This window comes from Mobula birostris, unplaced genomic scaffold (genome assembly GCF_030028105.1).
Source record: "Mobula birostris isolate sMobBir1 unplaced genomic scaffold, sMobBir1.hap1 scaffold_2748, whole genome shotgun sequence".
NCBI classification, from domain to species: Eukaryota; Metazoa; Chordata; class Chondrichthyes; order Myliobatiformes; family Myliobatidae; genus Mobula; species Mobula birostris.
This window is the reverse complement of record NW_027275802.1, coordinates 1-21,877: the sequence shown is the minus strand read 5'-3', so window position 1 is coordinate 21,877 and position 21,877 is coordinate 1. Positions and strand designations below refer to the sequence as shown.

General features: G+C 44.0%; 1 protein-coding gene across 1 annotated transcript; it reads left to right on the top strand.

Moving 5' to 3' along the window:
- Positions 1-2,699: 2,699 nt before the first annotated feature.
- ogg1 (8-oxoguanine DNA glycosylase) lies at positions 2,700-21,372 on the top strand (the record flags this gene model as incomplete). The annotated part of the gene is made up of 5 exons (XM_072250308.1): positions 2,700-2,797; positions 3,444-3,585; positions 12,965-13,428; positions 20,693-20,872; positions 21,241-21,372. Coding segments are annotated over exons 2-5 (886 nt in total), but the record flags the coding sequence as incomplete, so codon positions are not given.
- Positions 21,373-21,877: the final 505 nt, after the last annotated feature.

Sequence of the window (21,877 nt, the reverse complement as noted above, 5' to 3'; positions counted from 1 at the left end):
TTAACTTGCAATGAGATGTTGCAAAATTAGTTTATGAAATAGAAAGAAGTCTTCATGTTTGAGGACGTTGGATTGTCACTCAAAGACCAAAGGCCTTTAGGTTCAGACCCAGGGAATAACTGTCAAATACAGTTTACTTAAAAGTAGATACTGTTTATTAGCAAGCTTGCATTCTCGGTTGGCAACACAGAGTCTCTGCTCACCAAGCTTGAGAAAATCTGCAGCCAGGTGAGCCCAGAATACTGTTTGGAGCTGCAGATGCACATTGTTATCACATGTTTTGATAAGGGTAGACTGAGAAGCTTCTCATGCAACAAACACTTCTTCGTTCATACATTATTCTCACAGCACGACTTGTCAAGCTGCCAATAAGTCAGTTAGGTTTTAGCCCTTTTAATTCTGTATATAATTCCTCACACCAACAATACAGTACATATATCATACAAAGCACATAATCCAAAATATTGCCATAAATAAGTTAACAACATACAATTTCAAAAAGCATTTAGTGCACTGTACGGGCTAAACATCAAACAGCTTGCTGTCCTAGTGATGAGATCATGGTGGTGCAGGGTATGTTATCTCACAGCCTGAGAGAAGCTGTTACCCAGTCTGCCAGTGCTAGTTCTGATGCTCAAAGAGATTGTGGGATGGATGGTAGGGATTCTCAACAATGCTTTGGGTCCTTCGTGTATAATCCTTCTGGTAAATGCCACAAGTAGAGGGGAGGGAGACCCCAGAGATCCACTTGCGGTTTTTACTGTCCTTTATAGGGTCTTGTGATCTAATGCCTTGCAGCTCCTGTACCACACATTGATAGACAGAGTAAAGATGACAGATGTATGTCTTTGAAAGACATGAGTGAACTTGAAGGGGTTTTATGATGGTCTGGTAGTTTTATAGTGATCATTGTTACATGTAACTTAAAGAAAATCCAGATTATCAGTCATTTAAGTTCAAATTCCACAATGATGGGATTTGAACCCAAGTCTTTGACTTGTTAGTCCAGGCCACCAGTTTATAAATTCAGGAACTGTAACTGGGTTAGAATCACTGAACAAACATAGTACCCATTACCATGAAAGGAAATGTAATCAAATTCCAAAGTAAATTTATTATCAAATACACACATTTTGACAAAATTAATTTTTGCACAGCGGAGAGTATCCTAACTGGTTGCACCACTGCCTAATATGGAAACACCAATGGCCAGGGATAGAAAAGGCTACAGAAAATGGTGGATACAGCCCAGTCTATCATACACAAAGCCCTCCCCACCATTGAGTACATTTACATGGAGGGCTGCCACAAGAAAGCAGCGTCCATCATCAAGGGCTCCACCATCCAGCCCATGCTGTCTCTTACTATTGCCATCAGGCAGGAAGTACAGAATCCTTCACTCCACTCCACCCAGTTCAGCAACACTTTATTTATTTAACAATACAGAACAGGATCTTCCAGTCCTTTGAGTCCTAGCCTAATCATGGGACAATTTACAATGATCAATTAACCCACTAACTGGTACGTTTTGGACTGTGGGAGGAAACTGGAGCACCCGGAGAACACACGGGTGATCACAGGGAGAATGTACAAACTCCTTACAGATGATGAAAGGAACTGACTCCAAACTCTGACGCACCGAACTGTAATAGTGTCGCACTCTGACGCACTGAACTGTAATAGTGTGGCACTCTGATGCACCGAATTGTAATAGTGTCGCACTCTGACGCACCGAACTGTAATAGTGTGGCACTCTGATGCACCGAACTGTAATAGTGTGGCACTCTGATGCACCGAACTGTAATAGTGTGGCACTCTGATGCACCGAACTGTAATAGTGTGGCACTCTGACGCACTGGACTGTAATAGTGTGGCACTAGCTGCTGACGTGAACTGCCTTCCTGCTCATTAGGTCTCACTGTTGATCTCATCCAGCCGATCCTAGTTTGACTTCACATGCTAGGACAGGCATATCCCTATCTCACCAGGGTATGAGATCCGCCAGCTACCCTCACCTGGTTTAGCCCTCCTGTTGAAGCAGTGTACCAGGGTATAGCTTCCGTTGCATGCAAACAGATACTTGGAGCCACAGGTGAGAGCTGAGTGTCTATTGAGGACCAAAGGTGAGTGGGCTGCCTCAGAGTGGACACAACGAGCTCCTTCATCAGAGGTGTTACCCCTCCCTGGACACCCCATACACTCCATGCACTGGCATAATTGGGGTGCAGGAACATGCTGACTTTGTCACCTGTTTCTGGAAACTCAAGCTAGTGGTCATTGCGGGTGGTGTACTGAAGGTCTGAAGGTGGGAGATCTATCTCAATCATATACAATGGCTCAAGGGATTTTCCTGAGATTTAGAGATACAGCTCAGAATGGGCTCCTCCTGCCTTTCGTGCCAAACTGTCCAGAATTCCCCATTTTAACCCGAGCCTAATCACAGAACAATTTACAATGCCCAGTTAACCTACTAACCAGTACGTCTTTGGACTGCGGGTGGAATCCAGAGGACCAGGAGAAAACGCATGCATTCTATGGGGAGTTCATACAGACTCCTTACAGATCAAACTCCAAATCCTGATGCCCAACCTGCTATCCACTACGCTTCTGTGGATTAATGGCCTGCTCCATTTGTTGTGCACAAATTCAGCACCTAATGTAGAAATTATTTTGCATTTCATCTTTAAATAGAATTATTCAAGATCGTTTAAAGTCATTTCCTGTACACAAATGTAAAGGAGAACAAAGTAATTGTTGCCCTTGATCTCATGCAGCACAAAAAAAAAAGCACAGTAAGGTAAGGAACTGAGTAATAATTTTAAAAAACGCAGTAAATATAAATACACAGGAAAATTTGTTTTCGTAGATTGATTGTATGTCCATAAAGTGACACTAGGCACAGGAGTGCCTGTACATAAGGTGACTGACCGGAAATAATAAAGTAGTGGTGGTTGGGGATGTGGCGAGGCGGGTTAGTGGGTGGAGGTGTTGATTAGCCGTACTGAAAGTAACTGTTTTTGAATCTGGTGGTCCTGGCAGTCACGTGTGAAATATTTAAATAACTAATAGAGATATTTACTGAGGCGACTGACCAGAGCAGTTCGGATTGGGCAATAAATACTAGCCGTGTCATCAATGTCACACACTCTAAAGAATATTTAAAACCCTGAAGGAACATTTGGCCCATCCAGATTATGCCAGCACACAGAGCAATCCCATCAGTCTTGTCCTCCCGCTTAATTTCCCTGTAACCTTTTCTTTTTCACATACTCATCAACTCCACCCTAGACTGCCCTGCAATCCACCTACACTAGGGGTAATTTACGAATTAACTTGCCACTTTTAGCTTTGGACATGATGTCCTTCCTCAATATGTGTGAAAATGGTTATTTGTCTATCTGAGCAGACCTTCATATTACTGTGTTACTGTATTAATTTTGCAGGAATCATCTTTTGTCAGCTTTTCGATCAAGTCATGCAAAGACTCAGTACACTGTCTGAATGCCCTTCGCTCTGGCGCTCAATCCCCTGTCCTCGCTCCGAGCTGAGGCTGGATATTGTGCTCTCCTGTGGTCAGTCCTTCCGGTAAGATTCAGCCTTTGCTGCAACTGGATAAGTCTGTTACCTCATCTGTGGAACTAGTTCGTGCGGGCAGCACAGTAGCCTAGCGGTTAGTGTACAGCAGCAGCGACCCGGTTCAGTTCCCAATCTGTAAGCGTTTGACTGCATGGGTTTCCTGCAGGTACTCCAGTTTCCTCCCACATTCCAACGATAGATGGGTTCGGCATGGTAAGTTGTGTGCAGTCAATGTTGATGCTGGAAGTGTGGCCACACTTGCTGGCTTCCCAGCACAATCCCCGCTGATTTGATTTGATGGAAATGATGTATGGTTCGACGAACATGTGACAAATAAAGCTAATCTTTCATCTTTATCTTGTATGCATGAAGGCACATTAAAAACAAAACAGAGGAGAGGAAATCTGCTGCCTTTAACTGTTATGTAGCTTCGATTAAGGATCAGATTTACATCAAAATATGCAGTGAAATGTGTTGTTTGCATCAAAGCAAATCAGCAAAGATTGTGTTGGGCAGCCCATCTATTAGTGCCCACCGAAAAGGCCTACAAACATAGAAACATAGAAAACCTACAGCACAATACAGGCCCTTCGGCCCACAAAGCTGTGCTGAACGTGTACTTACTCTAGAAATTATCTAGGATTACCCATAGCCTTCTATTTTCCTGAGCTCCATGTACCTATCCAGGAGTCTCTTAAAAGACCCTATTATATCCACCTCCACCACCATCACCAGTAGCCCATTCCTCGCACTCACCACCCTCTACGTAAAAATAACCTACCCCTGACATCTCCTCTATACCTACTTCCAAGCACCTTAAAGCTGTGCTCTCTCATGTTAGCCATTTGGGCCGTGGAAAAAAGCCTCTGACTATCCACACAATCAATGCCTCTCATCACTTTGTACACTTCTATCAGGTCGCCTCTCATCCTCCGTCGCTCCAAAGAGAAAAGGCCGAGTTCACTCAACCTATTCTCATAAGGCATGCTCCCCAATCCAGGCAACCTCCTTGTAAGTCTCCTCTGCACCCTTTCTATAGTTTCCGCATCCTTCCTGTAGTGAGGTGACCAGAACTGAACACAGTTCTCCAAGTGGGGTCTGACCAGGGTCCTATATAGCTGTAACATTACCTCTTGGTCCTTAAACTCAATCCCACGGTTGATGAAAGTCAACGCACCGTATGCCTTCTTAACCACACAGTCAACCTGCACAGCAATTTGAGTGTCCTATGGACTTGGACCTCAAGATTAGATTAGATTAGATTAGATTAGATTATGAGGACACTCAGTCCTCGTTTACTGTCATTTAGAAATGCATGCATGCATTAAGAAATGATACAATGTTCCTCCAGAGTGATATCACAAAAAAAAAGGACAAACCAAAGACTAACACTGACAAGACCACATAATTATAACATATAGTTACAGCAGTGCAAAGCAATAGCATATTTTGATAAAGAACAGACCATGGGAATGGTAAAAAAATAGTCTCAAAGTTCCGATCAACTCCTGATAGTCCCCGATAGCAGGCGGCAGAAGGAGAAACTCTCTCTGCCATAAACCTGCAGGCACTGACAACTGTCGATGCATTGGAAACACCCGACCCCAGCTGACTCTGAGTCCGTCCAAAAACTTCGAGCCTCCGACCAGCCCTTCGACACCGAGCACCACCTCTGCCGAGCGCCTGGACCCTGTCCCGGCCGCCGAGCAACAAGCAAACCTGAGGATTTGGGGCCTTCCCCTCCGGAGATTCAGGATCATACAGTAACAGTGGCAGCAAAAAAGGCATCTCAGAAGTTTCTCCAGATGTTCCTCTGTTCTCTCACGTCTGTCTCCATCAAATCAGAATTGAGCACGGCACCCTGCTTGACAGATCACAGATATCATTCACCGGAGTGGCCGCGCAAGCTGCGTCGCGCCGCCATCTTCTCCTTCTCCTTACCGAAGAAAAGAGAAATCCCTCTAATCCTCCACACTGCCAAAAATCTTACCATTGATATTATATTCTGCCGTCATATTTGACCTACCAAAATGAACCACCTCACACTTCTCAGCCCAGTTTTGCATCCTATCGATGTCCTGCTGTAACCTTTGACAGCCCTCTGTACTATCCACAACACGCCCAACCTTTGTGTCATCAGCAAATTAACTAAACCATCCCTCCACTTCCTCATCCAGGTCATTTATAAAAATCATGAAGAAAAGGGGTCCCTGAGGCACACCACTGGTCACTGACCTCCATGCAGAATATGACCCATCTACAACCACTCTTTGCCTTCTGTGGGCAAGCCAATTCTGGATCCGCAAAGCAATGTCCCCTTGGATCCCATGCCTCCTTACTTTCTCAATAAGCCTTGCAAGGGGTACCTTATCAAATGCCTTGCTGAAATCCATATACACTATATCTACTGCTCTATCTTCAACAATGTTTTCAGTCACATCCTCAAAAAAATTCAATGAGGCTCATAAGGCACAACCTGCCTTTGACAAAGCCATGCTGACTATTCCTAATCATATTATGCCTCTCCAAATGTTCATAAATCCTGCCTCTCAGGATCTTCTCCATCAACTTACCAACCACTGAAGTAAGACTCACTGGTCTATAATTTCCTGAGTTATCTCTAATCCCTTTCTTGAATAAGGGAACAACATCCACAACCCTCCAATCCTCTGGAACCTCTCCAGACCCTATTGATGATGCAAAGATCATTGCCAGAGGATCAGCAATCTCCTCCCTTGCCTCCCACAGTAGCCTAGGGTATATCTTGTCCAGTCCTAGTGACTTATCCAACTTGCTGCTTTCCAAAAGCTCCAGCACTTCCTCTTTCTTAATGTCTATATGTTCAATCTTTTCAGTCTGCTGTAAGTCATCCCTACAATCACCAAGGTCCTTTTCCATAGTGAATGCTTAAGCAAAGTATTCATTAATTATCTCCACTATCTCCTCCGGTTCCATACACACTTTTGCACTGTCACACTTGTTGGTCCTATTCTCTCACGTCTTATCCTCTTGCTCTTCACATACTTGTAAAATGCCTTGGGGTTTTGCTTAATTCTGCTCGCCAAGGCCTTCTTATGGCCTCTTCTGGCTCCCCTAATTTCATTCTTAAGATCCTTCTGGCTAGCCTTATAATTTTCTGGATCTCTATCTTTACCTAGTTTTTTTGAACCTTTCGTAAGCATTTCTTTTCTTCCTGACTAGATTTTCAACAGCCTTTGTACACCATGGTTCCTGTACCCTACCATCCTTTCCCTGTCTCATTGGAATGTACCTCTGCAGAATGCCATGCAAATATCCCCTGAACATTTGCCACATTTCTTCTGCACATTTCCTTAAGAACATCTATTTCCAATTTATGCTTCCAAGTTCCTGCCTGATAGCTTCATATTTCCCGTTTTCTCCAATTAAACGCTTCCCTAACTTGTCTGTTCCTATCCCTCTCCAATGCTTTGGAAAAGGAGATAGAACTATTTCCAGATTGCTCTCCCACTGAGAGACCTGACACCCAACCAGGATCATTTCCTAATACCAGATCAAGTACAACCTCTCCTCTTGTAGGCTTATCTACATATTGTGTCAGGAAACCTTCCTGAACATACCTAACAAACTCCAGCCCATCTAAACTCCTCGGTCTAGGAAGATGTCAATCAATATTGAGGAAATTAAAATCTCCCACCATGATGACCCTGTTATTATTACACCTTTCCAGAACCTGTCTCACTATCTGCTCCTCTATATAAAAAAAATACCAAGTAGAGTTATTGACCCCTTCCTGTTCCTACCTTCCACCCACAGAGACTCTGTAGACAATCCCTCCATGTTTTCCTCCTTTTCTGCAGCTGTGACACTATCTCTGTTAGCAGTGCCACGCCCCCACCTCTTTTGCCTTCCTCCCTGTCCTTTCTGAAACATCTAAAGCCTGGCACTTGAAGTAACCATTCCTGCCCCTGAGCCATCCAAGTCTCTGTAATGGCCACAACATCATAGCTCCATGTACTGATCCACGTTCTAAGCTCATTGGCTTTGTTCATGATGCTTCTTGCATTAAAATAGACACATCTCAAACCATCAGTCTGAGCACATCCCTTCTCTATCACCTGCCTATCCTCCCTCTCACACTGCCTGCAAACTTTCTCTATTTGTGAGCCAACTGCCCCTTCCTCCGTCTCTTCAGTTGGGTTCCCACCCCCTAGCAATTCAAGTTCCTCAATTACGCCAATGCAGACAGGGAGAAATGGAGGTGGGTCTCTGGGTAAAGAAATGCTTCCACTATCCAAAGCCAGTTTTAGTGAAGCACTGATGAAGGCAGACAACCTGAAATGTTACATATCCCTACAGATGCTGTCTGACTGACCTGCTGAGCTGTTTCACATTTTAGTTATATTATGACATAGAGTTGAATGGAAAAGTTCTAACCCTTTAATATTGCTCCGCCAATGTTGTGTACGACTTAACTCATAGTAATATCCCCACTCAGACATTGTAATACCTAACATTATTTTATTCTCTTTATATCTCTAGTGTGTTCATTTTCCTTTTTATTATTTCATGCTTGGTTCCTTAAGGTTGCAACAGCCGGGTCAACTCCTCCATGGCCTTGTGTGTTACTGATGAGACCAGCATTTCAAGGTTACCTCCTTAGACCACTGCTCAGCTGTCCATTGAACTGTGACAGTGCGTGGGGTGGGGTAAAGGAACTGCAGAGCTTTGGTATAACAGGGTCATTCCAACCCTTTACAGGGGATGACTAATAATGAACCATTTTGCTGTGTGACATATAGAGTAGATCTGATAACAATGGCCGATCAATATGATGTTAGTTAACCAGGAGTATTTTATTCAGTAGCTGCACGTCCCTGGGCCTGTGAATTAGTCCTTCAGCAGTGGTGCAGATGTAGAATTGCCCTTCACATCACAATGGATCTACAGCCAGGTGTTTGTATGTCTGAGTGAGGGATGCAATGGAGAATGGGGGCCCTCTTCTTGTAATTACTGAGGAAAGAATCTAATGACCTCAACACAATACAACCTGACACCCTCTGGTCTCTGACATTTTCATCCCAATGGACTCGCGTTTTTTCACAGACATACTGTCCCTCCAAAACTCCAAACTACACCAGGATGTTCTGAGGGCCCTCCGATTTTTAAAAAAGCTAAAGAATAAGCCATAAACACAAGAGCTTCTGCAGATGCTGGACATCTACAGCAACACACACAAATGCTGGAGAAACTAGGCAGGTCAAGCATCATCTATGGAGAGGAATAAGCAATTGACATTTTGGGTCAAAACCCTTCTTCAGGACTGGAGAAGAAGGGGGAAGATGCTAGAATTAGAAGATGGGAAGAGGGGCAGGAAGATGGTTAGGAGGTGATAGGTAAAGCCAGTTGGGTGGGAAGGGTGAAGGGCTGGAGAGGAAGGAGTCTGATTAGAGAGGAGAGCAGACCTTGGGAGAAAGGAAAGGAGGGGCACCAGGGGGAGGTGATAGGCAGGTGAGAAGACATAAGAGGCCAGAGTGGGGAATAGAAGAAGAGGGATTTTTTTTACCAGAAGGATAATTGAGTGGGCTCAAGAACAAACCAGTTCCCCTCCACCAGTGCATTCATTTGGCTGGATAAATGCATTCTCACATCGAACAACTCCCCCCAGTTATAGAATCAAAGGTGTGGCATTGAGAATTTACTTTGGTCAGCTGTGGGATATATGCAGCTGTCTTTGTTCAGTCCTATTCAGGCCCTTCTCTCTGTTAGTGACAGGCATCTATTACAAGCCCACACATGTCCATATCCATCCTAACTATTCCTCCCCCCACCCTGCTCTGTAATGTCTTCATTCCATTCTCCCAGTTCTTTTGTCTCTATTTTATCTGTTGTGATGGCAAGACCTTCCACAAAGTTGCTTTTGAAGTATGTAACTTTCTTTCTGAACTGTAGCTTGTTGGCAGAGCCCTCAGCCGCATATTGCTGATTTCCTGCACCTCTTCTCTCTCTCCTTTTCCAGCAGAATTCCCATGCTCTTCACTTTACACTCCTGCAACCTTCACATTAAGGAAATGATAGTTCATAATCTCCAGCACGCTCTCCAAAGGGACTTCGCCCCTTTATCATAACATTTCCCATGCTACCACAGCTGATGCAATGACTGCTTTCAATTGGTAAATTGGTCTATTATTGTCATTTGCACCCAGGTACACTGAAAGCATTCAAAGGTTCAGTTCAAAATAAACATTATCAAGCGACATATATCACCTGGGATTCATTTTTTGTGAGCATTCCCAGTAAGTACAGTGAAACAACAGAATCAATGAAAAACTGTGCACAAAGATGAACAACCAACCAGTGTACAAAAGACTACAAATTGTGCAAATACAAAAAAGAAAGACATAATAATAATAAATATTGAGAATAGTGAGTTGTAAAGTCCTTGAAAGTGAATCCATAGGTTGTGGAATCAGTTCAGTGTTGGGGGTGAGTGAAGTTATCCATGCTGGTTCAGGATCCTGATGGCTGAGGGGCAATAACTGTTCCTGAACCTGGTGGTGGTGTCGATACTCATGATTGTGTGGCTAAGTATAGCTCGTATGCCATCTCTAACTTGGCTGGTGATGTAACCATTGTTGGCAAAATCTGAGATGGAGCCAACAGGGCGTACAGATGCGAGATATACTAGCTAGATGAGTGGTGTCACAGTGACAAACTTGCGCTCAGCATCAGTAAAACCAAAGAGCTGATTGTGGACGTCAGGAAGGGAAAGGTGAAGGAACACATACCAATCCTCAAGGAGGGATCAGACGTGGAGAGAGTGAGCAATTTCAAGTTCCTGGGTGTCAGGACCTCTGAGGATTTACCGTAACCTTGTCTCAACATCTCGACACAGCTGTAGAAGACAAAACAGTAGCTATATTTCATTCGGAGTTTGAGGAGATTTGGTTTGTCAGCTAAAATACTCTAAAACTTCTATAGATGTACCATGGAGAGTATGCTGACAGGCTGTATCACTGTCTGGTATGGGGTGGGGGGAGGGGGGAGCTACTGCACAGGACCGAAAGAAGCTGCTGTGGGTTGTAAATTTAGTTGGCTCCATTTTGGGTACTAGCCTCTGTAATATCCAAGACATCCTCAAGGAGTGGTGCCTCAGAAAAGGGGCGTACATTATTAAGGACCCCATCACCCAGGACATGCCATCTTCTCATTCTTACTGTCAGGAAGCAGGTACAGAAGCCTGAAGGCACACACTCAGCAATTCAGGAACAGCTTCCCCTCTGCCATCCGATTCCTAAATGGACATTGAACCCATGAACACTACCTCACTTTTTTATATTATTTCTGTTTTTGCACTATTTTTAATTTAACTACTTAATAAATATATATATTTACTGTAATAGATTTACAGTGGTGCAAGGAAGTTTATGAACCCTGTAGAATTTTCTGTATTTCTGCATAAATATGACCTAAATTTGATCAGATCTTCATGTAAATCCTAAAACTAGATAAACAGAACCCAATTAAATAAATAACACAAAACATTATACTGGTTCATTTATTTATTAAGAAAAATGATCTAATATTTCAAATGTTTTTTGGAAAAAGTATGTGAACCTTTGCTTTCAGTAACTGGTGTGACGCCACCCCCGTACAGCAATAACTTCAACCAAACATTTCCAGTGACTGTTGATCAGTCTTACACATCGACTAGGAGGGAGTTTAGCCCATTCCTCCTTACAAAACTGCTTCAGCTCTGGGATGTTGGTGGGCTTCCGTGCATGAACTGCTTGCTTCCGGTCCTTCCACAGCATTTTTATAGGATTAAGGTCAGGACTTGGAAAACCAATTTCCCCCGGGATCAATAAAGTATGACTATGACTTTGACTTGGCCATTCCAAAAGACAAAATTTTCTTCTTTTTAAGTCATTCTGTTATTGAATTACTTTTGTCTTTTGGATCATTGTCTTGTTGCATTATTCAACTTTTATTAAGCTTCAGGTGATGGACTGCTACCCTGACATACTCCTGTAAAATGTCTTGATATAATCTTGAATTCATTCTTCCCTCAACAATTGCGAGCTGTCCAGGCCTGAGGCAGCAAAGCAGCCTCAAACCACGATTCTCCTTCCACCATGCTTCACACATTGGGATGAGGTTTTTTTGTGTTGGTGTGCAGTGTCCTTTTCCCTCCAAACATAGCAATGTGCATTTCTGCCAAAAAGTTCAACTTTTGTACCATCTGTCTGCAGACCATTGTCCCAGAAGCATTATAGAACATCCAGGTGCTCTTTTGCAAACTTGAGACATGCAGCAATGTTCTTTTGGAGAGCATTGGTTTCCTCTGTGGTGTCCTTCCATGAACACCATTCTTGTTCAGTGTTTTTCTTACAGTGGACACATGAACAGAGACTTAAGCAAGTTCTAGAGATTTCTGCAGATCGTTTGCTGTTACCCTTGGGTTCTCTTTCACCTTCTTCAACGTGGGATGTTGTGCTTTTGCTGTGATCTTTGCAGGATGCCCAATCCTAGGGAGGGTAGCAACAGAACTGAGTTTCCTCCATTTATAGACAATTTCTTTTACTGTGGACTAATGAACTCTCAGGTCTTTAGAAAAGCTTTTGTAGCCTTTTCCTGCTTCATGCATCTCTCCAATTCTTCTTCTAAGGTCCTCTGAAAGTTGTCTTGATTGAGGCATGGTGCACATAAACAGATCTTGAGAAGAGCAGGCTCTGTCAGTAACCTGACTTTGTGTGTCTTCTTTTTATAGGGGTGAGCACGTCTACAACCCACACCTCTAAACTTATAACATTGATTGGAACACCTGACTCCAAATAGCTTTTGTAGAAGGCATTACCCCAGAGGTTCGCTTACTTTTTCCAACGAATACGTGTAATATTTGATCATTTTTTTCAATAAATAAATGAACAATAATGGTTTTTTGTGTTATTTATTTAATTGGGTTCTCTTTATCTAGTTTTAGGACTTAGGTGAAGATATGATCACATTTTAGGTCATACTTATGCAGAAATAGAGAAAATTTGATATGGTTCACAAACTTTCTGGCACCACTGTACTTATTTATTTTTTTCCTATATTATCATGTATTGCATTGTACTGCTACCACTTAGTTAACAAATTTCACGATATATGCCGGCAATATTAAACCTGATTCTGATTCTGATTAGTGGAGCCCAGCACAGATTGGGTGGTCATGGAGCATCTTCATGCAGTCTGCAGGACCAATCCTGAGCTACCAGTGGTGCTGTCACTTTAATTGTCCATTCCATTTACAATCTGACCTAACTGTGTGATTCCCACAAAGCTCAATGTGAGTTTGAGGAACAGACTCTCCTTTTCAGTATCCCAGAGTCAAACGCAACAATTTAATGAATACTCTGTTTTACAGGTGGCAGGAGAAGAGACCCGGACATTGGACAGGAGTCTTGGCCAGTCGTGTGTGGACATTGACACAGACCCCGACTCACATCTGGTACCAGACTTACTACAAGGAGACAGATAGTGCTCTGCAGGAACCAACGGGGCACAGAAAGAGGAAAGGCCTGCTGACAAGTCAGGTCAGTGTTAAAATGAGAAAGGAAAACACTTTAAAAAGAAAACGTAGAAGTGAAGATGGGAATGGTCAACATGCTGCAAAGATGTTTGCTGAAGAGAAGGTGGAACCAGTGGAGGGCACACAGCAGATCACTGACACCACGCACGGAACATTGAGGCAACAGTCAGCAACTGCGGGTCAGGAGGAGGACAAGATTTTGCGCGACTATTTTCAGCTGCATGTGCGGCTGAGCGACCTGTACTCCCTGTGGATGCAAGCTGACAAGCACTTTGCACAGGTGGCTCAGGACTTCCCAGGTAGGTGTGTCAGTGAAGGAAGAACTTATCGTCTTGAGTTTACTTAGAGGGGACTGCTGCCTGTACTGACAGCTTGCATTCCTCGTGTAGCCCCGGACTATATCCACATATACCAAATACAGTCGATTCTGGTTTATTGGATCACCAGTTAATGGGCGAAGCCTTTATTTAGGACAACTCCTAAAGAGCAAACACTAAATAGACACAATAGCTGGAATTTCCTTCATTTATGTGGGACATTCTTCCACTAAGTTGGGGCAGGAGACTGTTGTCGAACAGTTTCTGACCAGTGTCACTTACGTGCACTTGTGTGGCCGTTAGATACTACACCTTGCTTAGACTAAACAGTTTTTAAATAGTGATGGTTGCATGTGATTATATTCAAAAAGCAGTGATTTTTGTCACTGATAGTTGGCGAAAAATAAGCAATAAGACAATTTGGAAGTGTTTTGCTCACCGTAGTTTCGATCATTCAGGTTGGAGATGCCAGGAAGTTCAAAGTAAATTTATTACCAAAGTACATGAATGTCACCACATACAACCCCGAGATTCATTTTCCTGTGGGCAAACTCAACAAATCAGTAGAATAGTAACCAGAGTGCAGAAACCAATAAATGTTGCAAATGCAAACATAAATAAATAGCAATAAATAATGAGAACATGAGATAATGAGATAAAGGGTCCTTAAAGTGAGATCATTGGTGGTAGGGGCACTTCAATGATGGGGCAAGTAGTGTAGTTATCCCGTTTTATTCAACAGCCTGATGGCTCTTGAACCTGGTGGTGCATGTCCTGAGGCCCCTGCACCTTCTGCCTGATGGCAGCAGTGAGAAGAGAGCATGACCTGGATGGTGGGGATCTCTGATGGATGCTGCGTTCTTACGACAGCATTTCATGTAGACGTGCTCAATGGTTGAGAGGGCTTTACCCTGGTGTACTGGGCCGAATCCACTACCTTTTGTAGAATTTTTCATTCTAAGGCATTAGTGTTTCCATACCAGGCCATGATGCAGCCAGTCAATATACTCTCCATTACACATCTATAGAAATTTGTCAATGTTGTAGATGTCATTCCAATTCTCTACAGACTCCGAAGGAAATAGAATCCCTGCCGTGCTTTCTTCGGACTGGTTCTCTGAAATTGTAACACCCAGGAATTTAAAGCTGCTAACCCTCTCCACTTCTGATCCTCCAGTAAGGACTGGCTCATGGACCTCTGGTTTCCCTCTCCTGAAGTCGACAATCTGTTCCTTGGTCTTGCTGACATTCAGTGAGAGGGTGTTGTTATGACAACACTCAGCCAAATTTTCAATCTCCCTCCTGAATGCTAATTCCTCACCACCTTTCATTCAGCCCACAAGTGTCAAAATGACCGAGAATGAAAATGAAACTATTTCACTACTTCAACAAGTTATGAATTACGAAGAATTTGAAGGGATCTTGAATGTTATAATGAAAATGAAAATTTGGAGGATGCAGTCATCTAAAGCATTGCACCAGGTGTCTGCACTAATTTTGTTCATTTACAGTCAATCATAAGAACATGGCAGTTGAATTCCTCCATTAATAACTATCAAGTACACAGTTTTATAACCATAAGAGTTTTGGTAGTATTCTAATTTGTTCTGTATTACATTTAAATACCAGTACATTTTGGCCCAATTATGTGGTTGTCCCAAATAGCTGAAATTTCAGAGAAATAGCTAAAAAGGTATAAAAAAGACAAACTGAGTAACAAATTGTGTATTAAAATGAAATGCAGAACAAATTATTATGACCAATACTACTTGTGTACTATAAAACTGTGTATTAGTTTCAACCTAATACTTACTGACAGAGGAATTCATCCAGTGTATGCTGTCATGTCCTTTTGTTTGACTGTAAATGAACAAAATCAAACATAGGCACCTTGTGCAGATAATGGACTGCATTCAAACAATGCATCCACTAAATCTTCATGTTCAAAGGTCAAATTTAATGTCAGAGAGATGTATATAATATATATCCTGAAATGCTTTTTCTTTGCAAACATCCACGAAAACAGAGAAGTGCCCCAAAGAATGACGACAGTTAAATGTGAGAACCCCAAAGTCCTCCCCAGCTCCCTCCTACCGCGCATAAGCAGCAGCAAGCAACGATCAATCCCCCCTCTCTCCACCAGCAAATAAAAAGCGCATCGGAACCATCACCGAGCCCAAGCATGTGCTAAGCAATAGCAAAAGCACAGCCCAAAGTTACCCCAAAGGCTTCTCATTTCATCCAACATTCAACAATCCACAGGTTTTCTCTCTCTCCCTGGCAAGGGAGAGGGAGGTGTCCTCATTTTCACAGGGAGCGGGAGACATAACAACAACCCGCTAGTTTACGATGTTAAAAGTCTGTTTCGTCACTTTTTTCAAGCTCTGTGTCTGAAGATCACAAAGACTTCAGGTGTTCAGGTGTTCCAGCCTCCCCGACGACACCCAAGTCTCCTACCATGACACCGACCCTCGATCCGCCCGTCTCCAGAGCCCTGAGATCTTAGGCTTCCAAACACGATCAAGATTCTCAGGCTAAACCTTTGGCATGTGGGATAGCGGCCAGTTGTGGAACCCTGAGAACGGGTCCCGTTCCCGCAAAGAACCGAAGCCCGTGAGTAACTCCAGGTCAGGGTCTTCAAAAGATCCCTGAAAGGGAAAGGGAACACAAGCATGCGCAACTGACGCTATTTAACAACTGTTCACTCTAACCACACTGGTGCCTGACTGTGCACGACTGACACTGGCTAAAAACTGTTCACTCTAACCACACTGGTGTCTGACTGTGCACGACTGACACTGGGTAAAAACTGTTCACTCTAACCACACTGGTGTCTGACTGTGCACGACTGACACTGGCTAAAAACTGTTCACTCTAACCACACTGGTGTCTGACTGTGCACGACTGACACTGGCTAAAAACTGTTCACTCTAACCACACTGGTGTCTGACTGTGCACGACTGACACTGGCTAAAAACTGTTCACTCTAACCACACTGGTGTCTGACTGTGCACGACTGACACTGGCTAAAAACTGTTCACTCTAACCACACTGGTGTCTGACTGTGCACGACTGACACTGGGTAAAAACTGTTCAACAACGGTCTTCTGCCCCAATTAAGCAGCATCGTTTCCCAGATAAACGAAGGAATCCTGGCTATTTTCTTGATTAGTTTTTGTTCAAGAGTTGTCCCAAATAAATGACTAACCTGATTAAACGATTGCCCAATTAATCGGAATTCACTAATGGTTCTAATGTGATACTCATTCAAAGTATAGAAACTTTGGGTCTGTTCTGTATATGAGAGTCAGACATACAGAGTGCCAGTGCATTGGTTATATGGTTGTAATGATGTGGTGGTGTAGTGATGTTGTAAATTGGTAAAGAGAGCATCTAATGGTAGTGAATATACAGCTGCAGTGGCATGATTATGTTATCAAACTAATAATGCAGAGAAGTTCAAATAGTCTGATTTTTTTTTAAAGAAACACTGGTTATGAAAGTTGGTATCAGTAAAACTAACCTTGTTGAAAAACCTGGTCTTGATGAAGGGTCTTGGCCCAAAATGTCAATTGTTTATTCATTTCCATTATGTTAATTGTTGGTTTACAGCTAAAATCCCAGCAATTCATTAATGCTGGACGCTGTCTGTCCCAGTTTGACCCACGTGCAGCACCAATCCTGCACCAACACGGCTAAACTGCCTAGCAGCATTGCCAGGGAAAGTAGGCCAAAGTCAGCATGGTTTCCTTAAGGGGAAATATTGCCTAACAAATCTATTGGAATTCTTTGGGGAAATAGCAAGCAGCATAAACGAAATTGTGTTAGTGAATGTTGTTTCATTTTAGCATGGATAGAGCAATGGCTGATTGGCAGGAGGCAAAGAGTGGGAATAAAGTGAGCCGTTTCTGATTGTTGCCAGTGACCAGTGGTGTTCTGCAGGGGTCATTGTTGGTGCTTCCTTTCACATTATATGTTAATGATTTGGATGTCGGAGTTGATGGCTTTGTGCCAAGTTTGCAGATGATACAAAGATAGATGGAGGGGCAGGTGGTGCTGAGGAAGCAGGAAGTCTGCAGAAGGACACTGACAGTTTGAGAGAACGGGCAAAGAAGTGGCAGTTGGGGAATATAGTCTAGGGAAATGTATGGTCATGCGCTTTGGTAGAAGGAATAGAGGCATAGTTTATTTTCTAAATGCGGAGAAAATTTAAAAATCAGAGTGTAAAGGGACTTGGGAGATCTTATTCAGGATTCCCTGAAGGTAAACTTGAGGATTTCCTAAAGTTTAACTTGTGGGTTGAGCTGGTGGTAGGGAAGGCAAGGCAAGTGCAATTTTAGCATTCATTTCAAGAGGTCCAGAATATAAAAACAAGGGTATAATGCTGAGTCTTTTTAAGGCATTGGTAAGACTGCACTTGAAGCACTGTGAGCAAATTTGGGTCCCTTATATGAGAAAAGATGTGCTGGCATCGGAAAGGGGCCAGAGGAGGTTCACAAGAGTAATTCCAGGAATGAAAGGGTTAATGTATGAGGAGTGTTTGATGGTTCTGGGTCTGTACTCAATGGAGTTTAGAGGAATGAAGTGGGGATCTCATTGAAACGTGTTGAATATTGAAAGGTCCAAATACAGAGAATGTGGAGAGGATGTTTCCTATAGTGGGAGTGTCGAGGGCCAGAGGACACAGATAGAGTGGATGTGGAGAGGATGTTTCCTATAGTGGGAGTGTCGAGGGCCAGAGGGCACAGATAGAGTGGATGTGGAGAAGATGTTTCCTATATTGGGAAGTCGAGGACCAGAAGGCACAGATAGAGTGGATGTGGAGAGGATGTTTCTTATAGTGGGAGTGTCGAGGGCCAGAGGGCACAGATAGAGTGGATGTGGAGAGGATGTTTCCTATAGTGGGGGAGTCTAGGACCAGAGGGCACAGATAGAGTGGATGTGGAGAGGATGTTTCCTATAGTGGGAGTGTCGAGGGCCAGAGGGCACAGATAGAGTGGATGTGGAGAGGATGTTTCCTATAGTGGGGGAGTCTAGGACCAGAGGGCACAGATAGAGTGGATGTGGAGAGGATGTTTCCTATAGTGGGAGTGTCGTGGGCCAGAGGGCACAGATAGAGTGGATGTGGAGAGGATGTTTCCTATAGTGGGGGAGTCTAGGACCAGAGGGCACAGATAGAGTGGATGTGGAGAGGATGTTTCCTATAGTGGGAGTGTCGAGGGCCAGAGGGCACAGATAGAGTGGATGTGGAGAGGATGTTTCCTATAGTGGGAGTGTCGAGGGCCAGAGGGCACAGGTAGAGTGGATGTGGAGAGAATGGTTCCTATAGTGGGGGAGTCTAGGACCAGAGGGAACAGATAGAGTGGATGTGGAGAGGATGTTTCTTATAGTGGGAGTGTCGAGGGCCAGAGGGCACAGATAGAGTGGATGTGGAGAAGATGTTTCCTATATTGGGAAGTCGAGGGCCAGAAGGCACAGATAGAGTGGATGTGGAGAGGATGTTTCCTATAGTGGGAGTGTCGAGGGCCAGAGGGCACAGGTAGAGTGGATGTGGAGAGGATGTTTCCTATAGTGGGAGTGTCGAGGGCCAGAGGGCACAGATAGAGTGGATGTGGAGAGGATGTTTCCTATAGTGGGAGTGTCGAGGGCCAGAGGGCACAGATAGAGTGGATGTGGAGAGGATGTTTCCTATAGTGGGAGTGTCAAGGGCCAGAGGGCACAGATAGAGTGGATGTGGAGAGGATGTTTCCTATATTGGGAAGTCGAGGGCCAGAAGGCACAGATAGAGTGGATGTGGAGAGGATGTTTCCTATAGTGGGAGTGTCGAGGGCCAGAGGGCACAGATAGAGTGGATGTGGAGAGGATGTTTCCTATAGTGGGAGTGTCAAGGGCCAGAGGGCACAGATAGAGTGGATGTGGAGAGGATGTTTCCTATAGTAGGAAGTCGAGGGCCAGAGGGCACAGCCTCAGAATAGTTGGACATCCAGTTAGAACAGAGATAAGGAGAAATTTCTGTAGCCGAGTGTAGTGAATCTGTGGAACTCAGATGGCTGTGGAGGTCAAGTCATTGAGTATATTGAAAGCAAAGGTTAATAGGTTTTTGATCAGTCAGGGTATCAAAGGTTACGGGGAGAAGGCAGGAGAATGGGGTTGAGAGGGATAATAAATTAGCCATGATTGAATGGTGGAGCAGATACGATGGGCCAAATGGCCCAATTCTGCTCGTATGTTTTATGGTCTAAACAAATAACCAGAACCACAACAGAAACTTCTGAAGTTCTTTGCATATGAGGCAATAAAATAATTCAGGAACTTGTCCTAAATAGAAGCTCCACATGCCTGCCGTACCATTCAATAAGAACATAAAATATAGAACAGTCCGGTACAGATGTTGTGCTGGTCTACATAAACCTACACCAAGTTCAATCTAACCCTTTCCTCCCACATAGCCCTCCATTTTTCTTTCATCCATGTACCTTTCTAGGAATCTCTTAGACGTTCCTAATGTACAAGCCTCTACCATCACTGTGTTCTACGCACCAGCCACTCTCTGTATTAAAAAAACCCTGCATGAGAACACCCCTCAGGCTTCCCCAGCCATTCAATAAGACCACAGTCTTGTACCAGCTTGGTTAATGTTCAACTCATTTCCATTTTCCTGTACTAACCCCATCTCCTTTGACTCCCTGAATATCCAAATCCAAAATTCTTCCACAGTTTTAAACTGAGGTTATTTATTTATTTAATTTAGCGATACAGCATGGAATAGGCCCATCAAGCTGTGCCACCAGCAACCCTCCAACTTAACCCCCAGTTTTCAAAGACCAGTTAACCTTCTAACCGACTCCCAGTGAGCATGAAGGTTTTGTCCAAGGGCATGGCTTTCCTTCCACAGACCGTGGATTCTAACCAAATCCCAGTGAACACGTAGGTTTTGTCCAAGAGCACAGACCGTGGACTTTAACCGGATCCCAGTGAGCATGTAGGTTTTGTCCAAGGGCACGGTCTGTGGAAGGAAGCCGGAACACTTGGAGGAAACCCACATGGTCACTGGGAGGATGTATAAACTCCTTGTAGATGACATCAGAGTTGAACCCCAAACAGCAGCGCATTGAGCTGTAGTAGCATTGCGCTAACTGCAATACTACTGTGGTGCCCTGTAGCTTTTGGGCCGGTGTTTTTTCTGAGATATGCAGTAGTAATAATCTGATTTGTAACCGTGTCCTTGCATCCTCTGTTGTTTCAGGTGTCCGCATTCTGCGACAAGATCCTACAGAATGCCTCTTCTCTTTCATCTGTAGCTCCAACAACCACATCTCGCGCATCGCCGGGATGGTTGAGCGTCTGTGCCAGGCCTACGGGGAAAGGCTGTGCCAGCTGGACTCCTGCACCTACCACGCATTCCCCACACCGCAGGTGCTGGCTGGTGAGTGCCAGAGCAGAAAGACAGTCTACTGGCTGGGGAATGGGTCTGAGCATCTGGCCACAGGTTTGTTGGCTTGTAGGGAGGAGTACAGTCAGCTGTGGAGCTGATCTTGTTTGCTGCCTAGTGAGAGCTTGTAGGAGAGGTGTGAATTATGCAAGACCGTGTTGGGTTAGAATCAAAATCAGGTTTATTATCACTGGCATATATTGTGAAATTGTTGTTTATTAGCTGAAGTATATTTGGTTAGTTGGCTAAGTCATTACCCCTACTGGGATATAGGCCACGGGCAGCTGCTCACCAGAGCCCTCTGTCCTGGGCCAGTCTTTCAAGGTGTAGCCCACCTAAGACTCTTCCTCTTCCTCTTCCAGGGATGATGTCTTTGGATCTTCTGTATTTCTGGGTTCTTATGGGATGGGGTTGCTGGCCCCAGGTCCAACTCTACTCCTTTCGCAGACAGGATCGTCCATGGCCGAGCGGCAGTATAGTACCAAAGGAGGATGGTGAGGTAGTGTTCATTGGTTTATGGACCATTCAGAAATCTGATAGTGGAGGGCAAGAAACTGTTCCTAAAATGTAGAATGTGGTTGTTCAGACTCCTGTACCTCCTCCCTGAAGGTAGTATTAGAAAGACGTGCGTCCAAGATGGTGTGAGTCCTCAATAACATATGCTGGTGTCTTGAGGCACTGGCTTTTGAAGGTGTTCTCAGTGATGAGGAGGGTGCTGCCCATGATGGGGCTGGCCGAGCTTACAACTCTCTGCAGCTTTTCTTAATCCTGTCCATACCAGGTGATAATGCAACCCGTCAGAATGCTGGGGTCACACAAACAACAGGAATTCTGCAGATGCTGGAAATTCAAGCAACACACATCAAAGTTGCTGGTGAACGCAGCAGGCCAGGCAGCGTCTCTAGGAAGAGGTACAGTCGACATTTCAGGCTGAGACCCTTCGTCAGGAAGAATGCTGGGGTCTTTGGTGATGATATGTATAACAAGTGTCCTAAACTC